This window comes from Pundamilia nyererei, unplaced genomic scaffold (assembly GCF_000239375.1).
Source record: "Pundamilia nyererei isolate P.nyererei 1_Seehausen unplaced genomic scaffold, PunNye1.0 scaffold00279, whole genome shotgun sequence".
Lineage (NCBI taxonomy): Eukaryota > Metazoa > Chordata > Actinopteri > Cichliformes > Cichlidae > Pundamilia > Pundamilia nyererei.
In genome coordinates this window covers 414,689-420,933 of record NW_005187680.1, presented here as the reverse complement: position 1 = coordinate 420,933, position 6,245 = coordinate 414,689, and the positions used below count along the sequence as shown (strand labels likewise).

General features: G+C 36.8%; 1 protein-coding gene across 2 annotated transcripts in view; it reads right to left on the bottom strand.

Annotated features, from left to right (window-relative positions):
• Positions 1 to 759: 759 nt before the first annotated feature.
• Positions 760 to 6,245, bottom strand: part of LOC102205396 (carnitine O-acetyltransferase-like) — a 13,845-nt gene continuing 8,359 nt past the window's right edge. For both annotated transcript variants that reach the window (XM_005750586.1, XM_005750588.1), the window contains 7 exons: positions 5,813 to 5,913; positions 5,332 to 5,451; positions 4,575 to 4,697; positions 4,053 to 4,188; positions 3,701 to 3,763; positions 2,143 to 2,280; positions 760 to 1,393 (listed from right to left, as the gene is read on the bottom strand). In XM_005750586.1, the coding sequence (XP_005750643.1) occupies positions 1,181 to 1,393; positions 2,143 to 2,280; positions 3,701 to 3,763; positions 4,053 to 4,188; positions 4,575 to 4,697; positions 5,332 to 5,451; positions 5,813 to 5,913 (894 nt within the window). In that variant the 3' untranslated portion in view covers positions 760 to 1,180. The remainder of the gene's footprint in view (positions 1,394 to 2,142; positions 2,281 to 3,700; positions 3,764 to 4,052; positions 4,189 to 4,574; positions 4,698 to 5,331; positions 5,452 to 5,812; positions 5,914 to 6,245) is intronic.

Genomic DNA, 6,245 nt, shown 5'->3' with positions numbered 1-6,245 from the left:
TTTACGGAACGGGTGCTGGAAGTGGCCAAAAATGATCACGTGAAGTCTGGCGTTTAACTTTGTAAGACCCAACCCATCAAAAAATAAATAAAAATAGCAAGAAAATTCTGATTTTTTTTTTTTGGAACTAAGATGTCTATTAACCCTCATAACAAAATCCACGGGTTTTTTTCTTTTTTGCTACATCATGTTGTGTATGACATATTTAGTGTATCGCATTTGATACATCGGGTGTTTTTGGCACTTTTTTGTAAACAATGTTATTTTAGACAAAAAAATAATTTTGTCCATAACATTTTGAAATTATGGCAAGTATTGATCATGTTGATGAGATCTCAGGTCTCAGAAACTGATACTCATGTATCAAATATAATACAAAGGGCATTATAGGGTTAACAGCAGCTGGTATCCTGTATGTTACATTACTGCCCATTTCTAATTCCTTAGGCAGAAATTGTCATTTCATTCTTTGAAAAAATTCAAAATCTTGTGTGCTCTGAGAGATGTCCTCTTAGCTGAATATAGCTATCAATGTCCAGAGATGCACTCTAGAAAAAAAAAATATTTTTTTTTGGTCCAAAAGTTTGCCATAGTGAGGTTGGATTGCAAAGCAAAGACAATTTAGTTGACTTTTTGTAAAAGAAAATATTCACTTTCAGTCTAAACACCTGGACAAACTACTTTTAGACATTTGCATCAATGCATCTCTATAGGAAGGAGTTACATCCAAATGACTGAACTTCAGTCAGACAGCTAATGTTTGAAATTGGTGTTTTATTACAGAAGCATAATAGTCTTTAGGCTTCAAGCTCAGCACTTATTTCTCAAATAAAATGCACATAGAAATTGGGGTGTGACAATTAAGACTAACACCTAGTGTTTTTTTGTGTAAGGATTTTCCTCAGCTGTGTCTTTGTGTTTAGCATGTGTGCCATGACACTGTCTGCTCCAGCCCACCTACCACAGATCACTCACAGGACTACCCGGTCTCTGCAAGTTTCACAAAAGATCAAAACTTAAATCTAGAATGGAATCTCCCATTTTTGAGCAAGTAATCAAAGAAGTGATGAGAAATCCCCACCCCCTCAAAAAATTCAACAATCATTCAAATTTTAAAAAAAAGAAAGAAAAAAAAAAGAAAATGCAAAAAATAAGGTGAGAGTTTAGCTATGGATGATTTTTAAGTTGCTCTTGGAGCTTGCTCCAGCAAAGCCCTCATGTCCAGTAGTGCATCCTTCATATTTTGGATCAGATGACGTGTGTTTAGCCTCTTGTGGGTGTTGAAAGTTGCCATCTCAATGATGAAGTGACTGTTATGTACACTGTAGCACAAACTGTATCCAGAATTTTCATCAACCTGATGGACTCCCACAGAGCCGGTATTGGATGTCACCTTGTGAAGAGAAATTTAAGTGAGAACGTTGCTTTACAGACCTTTAGATAACATTGTGAGTCCCACCACAAAATATGTGAAATGAAATGTTAGAGATGCAACTAAAATGCACTACTACTTTAATTCAGTCATGTTAAAAGTGTCAGATGTTTAAGAGCTGCAATGACTTAAACATTTCTTCCAATTTAAATCTTTGTGTGAATGTGAAGAAATCTAGTCTTAAATAAAAAGGTTCATTTTTAATACAACATCAAGAATCGGGCAGAAAAATGATCGCTCTCATGGACATGAGAATACTTGCACCCTGCAGCCATCCACAGTTGTTTGTGGGTCTTTCTGCTGTATGAAGTCACTGTTGGGTTTTATGGATGTCTTCCACTCCAAACTGACTTCTATATATTATGTTCAATATCAGAGTTTAAAAGAAATGTAAACTATACAATTTTACAAAGGGTCTTCTTTAATGATGATTTCTTCCACTTTAGTATACTTCCACTGGTTGAGTATTTTTTTATGAAATTTGAAGGAACATTTAAATAAATGTCCAATTTTGTTAATAACTAAAATATCTGTAGACACATACAACTGATGATTTTTTATAATTTTTACATTTTTTGGACATGACATAATGACCTGCAAGGACTTCTGCTGGGTAGCTATTTAATCACATGCATGTGTTAGTGAGAAATATCAGTTTTACCTATAAGCCCTTCACCAACATAAACAAAGCAACATTAATGTGTTTTTACCTGACTTGCGGCGAATTGGTAGTTAAGGATTTTTTTGTATGAGATGTCTCTGAAGATGTCAGGCATGGGGAGTTTATTCTCAACAGCTTGCAATCTGAGAGCAATGATATGGGCTACAATATCATGTCCTCCAATTACCTGTAAGAAAAGAAAAATACTACATATTTAACCAACAACTCTTTGGGATACTATTACATGTCTGTCACACTCATATCTTTAATTAAAGATTAAAGACACAGGACCAAGTTATGCATTGCAACCCCTTACCCAATTTAAATTAGGAACTTGGCCTAGTTCTCTATTATGTGTAGATGAGTGTGGTTTATACATAGAGTATACTTAAATGGTTTATAGGTCAATGTTAAGGGATGTTAAAAAAAAAAAAGAGGAAAAAAAAAAGGGGGGGGGGGGGTCAGGTACAAGGACAAGAATGAAAATAAGTGGTGGCTCCATCACCAACTACAGGCACTGCATGAACTTGTACACAGAAACACTTTCTGTTGCTTAGTAGTTAAATAGCCCACTATTGTTCTGACCTTGTCAGTAGCACTGAAGTACACACTTTGTAGTTTTATTAATGCAGTCACACTGTGTATTCATTTACAATTTTTTGAAGTGATGTGAATATTCAACATTATCTAACAATCAAACAAAAACGCTTCCTCGATCATGCCAGCTTTATATTCATTCTCGTTAGATGAATATTTGCAGCAATCTCATTGAATTCAAATCTGAAAATCTACAAAATTACAATATGATTAAATAAGTTGATTAAATAGGTTTGAAAGGCTGAGAAGCTGCAGTCAATCCTTACATCAACAAGGGCAATGCAAAGCATTGACAGGGGTGTGTAAAACACACTGCCTCTGGACTCTAGAGTACAAAGTGATTAATCACCCTTTTGAGTTCGCCAAGCCAGTGGTTCATGGTTGCCAGAAGAACGGCACTTGTGTGACTGCACTGTCCAAGTGTACAATTTGGTGGCGAGGGGTTGTTTTTCAGGAGTTGGACTTCCAGATAATAAATGTGCTTCTAAAAGAACGGTCAGAAATTCCCATAAACACACTCTTAAACCTTGTGGAAAGCTTTTGCAGCAGAGTTGAAGATGTTAAAGCTGCAAAAGGCTGGCAACATTATGTTAATAGATTAAGAATGGGATGTCACTCAAATTCAATGCGTGTGAAGGCAGGTGAGTAATATAGTATAGTTGCATCTACTCCATTTTCTAAGATTGATGGTAAGACCTGTCTAGTTTTCCCACCAAAGCAGTGGTGCACATCAGTACATTGGTATACCATGCTCCCACTATTCAACTGTGTAGGTACACAGGTCTTCTTTGCTTCTCTAGAGTTCTTTTTCGTTGTCAGATATTTTCACTGTCACACCTTTGAAGACTGATGGAATAGGTTATTATTATACTTTAACAAATTTTTATTTGATAGAGCAACATGCAAGAGTGAAATTTTTAACTAATTCAGAGTATATGGAGAGAACAGTTGCTGCCAGAAGATATAAACTCCACAAAACTGAAGAACTAAATGTTGTAAATGTTACTCACCGCCTTAATATTCTCTTTGTGTGTTTTTATGGCTTTTTCCAACAGATCAATCTTCTCCGTGTTCTGTGTAAAACAGAAAGATGAAGTCTGGTGAACTGCTGTACTCTGACCAGAACACAAACTGTGTCAAATACCGAGCTGAGAATGACAACATTGTTTTAACTGTACATCTGTAAGTATGAAATAAAGGTTTATATTATGGAGAAAAAAAACCAACCAAAAAGCACGAGTATCAACAGTACTCCACTTTAGTGCTGTACACACTCAAAGGTACAAACAACAACTGTCCCTTTGCAGATATTTATGAACCTGATTGTAAGAGTTGGATTTAATGTTACCCATCTTGCCAGACCTGCTTTTGAGGGTCATCAAAGGCCTTGACAAAGGCAGCTGAGACACTTGTCGTTGAAAGCAGTAGGGACACACGTCCACGCCTGAACATTCGCTGGCTGACAGCTTCATATGATGCACAGACCTGCTTATTCATCCTGTCAAGAGAAGGGAGAGAAAGATTTTCCATAAACTGCGTTGCAACAAAGTTCTAAAACTTACTGACTCATGAGAGAAATACTGGCTCTGCGATGTAGTAATTCCTCCTTCCTTTGGGCTAATGTAAGCATACTGGCTGAGATCACAGCAGTTTTTCCTCACTATAAATGCCAGAATTTTAAATACCATATGAAATACATTGTGGGGCATCCCAATCTCTCCAAAGTGCTTATAAACTATGAACAAGCTAGACATCTCATGTCAGGGAGTGTTATTTCACATATCTCCATGTGTGAAACATTCTAGTAAAGCTGCTTGTCTGTCTGTCAGATCTGACAACATTCTGCATACACATCTCATTCTCCATGAGGTTTCAGGATTTCACCTGTAGTAGGCCAGCTGTATGGCCATTTGGATGAAAGCATCAGGGCTCATGTTGTGGGCCTTCAGATAATTTTTCCCAAAGTGGTCAAAAACCAGAACACTCAGATCAAAGTTTTGGATGTTTCTGTAGTTGGAGGAATGGAACAAACATTATACAGATGCAATAACAGACTGTGTCAAACACAAGTAACCATTGAATACACACAAATGCCATTTTGGTGCACGAGGCGAGATTATGGTTAGGCACTTTGTTGATACTTGACTTGTGGTAACAAACTGTAATAAAGGTCAGGGATATATTACACACTATTAATTCTAATTACAGAAAACCTGAACATATTCATATCTATTAATTGGGTGCTTTACATACATTGAGATTTTTATGCAGCAAGACCAAAAGCCACTTTTTTTGTAGCTCACTTGAGTTTTATGAAGGACAGGTTTACACCAACACAATAAAAATACCACAATGTATTCAATTTTGAACACATTTGTTGCTTTGTGTTGTGAAATTTATTTTAAAACTCACACAAGATGTGTTGTGTGTAACATCCCATTTTGTTTTTCAACATCATTTCTAAGTGCAATATAACCTTTAACCATATTCTTTTCATACATATAACCAAATGTTTTATTTGTTCTAATAGCCATGCCTTAGCCCTAGCTTTGTTAGTGGATGACAGTCTTTTCGTGCCAGATGTGCAGATGTTTGTTCAACATGAGCCATATTGAACAATTTAAAAGTGATATGTACTCACCTGTCCATGCTCCTTTTAGCCTGCTCAATGATCTCTTTGATATCAGGGGTGACATGGAAGTGTAGTTTCTGGGGCATAGGTAAAGGCAGAATGGAAGCTTGCCTCATCTCTGGCTTCTTCCTGTTTCAAAAATGAGGGCAAATACATTTGGTGGAACAATATCACATGAAGTAACAAACCAAAGACACCATACAGTATGCCAAACAAACAGAGCATGTGCCCTCCTTTAATCCTTAAGTCATGAAGGAGGTGATGTTTGCACAGCCAAGTGATCATAGCCCAGGCGTGAACAATTAAATTCATTCATACCTTCCACACATAAATACATACATATACCCAAATTGTGTGATTCACGAAAACCATACATCTGCGTTAATGCCACGTAATGATTTTAAAATTTAACATCTGAATTTTCAGTAATGTCATAACAAAAGAAAAAGCCTAAATCTACATAACCGAAAAACAATTTGGTTCCACTTACATGGATGCGACAAGATAGTCAGTTAAGGCCATACTAACTGTACCATCAGCAACAATATGAATCAGATTTAAACCCCATGACCCATCTTCTGCAACAATTATCTGAAAGACAGAAACAGTATTAGGATTTAATTGCAATTGTGTTGTCTCCATGTTTGCAATTTTTATGATCCTACCTGTCACTAAATGGTTGTGGATTAGAAACTAACATACCCCACGAATATGCTGCTTTACACACATTTGTGCAGTGAAACAAATCTTTTTTTTGGGAGGGAATAGCACATACTCAGAGACCTGGCAGATAATTCTGGTGTTGGCCAGAGGGGCCGATGGTGCGATATGGCAGCCACGCTTCTGTCAGTCTGCCCCAGGGCAGCTGTGGCTACAACTGTAGCTGCCTCCACCAGTGTGTGAATGTGAGAGTGAATGAATAG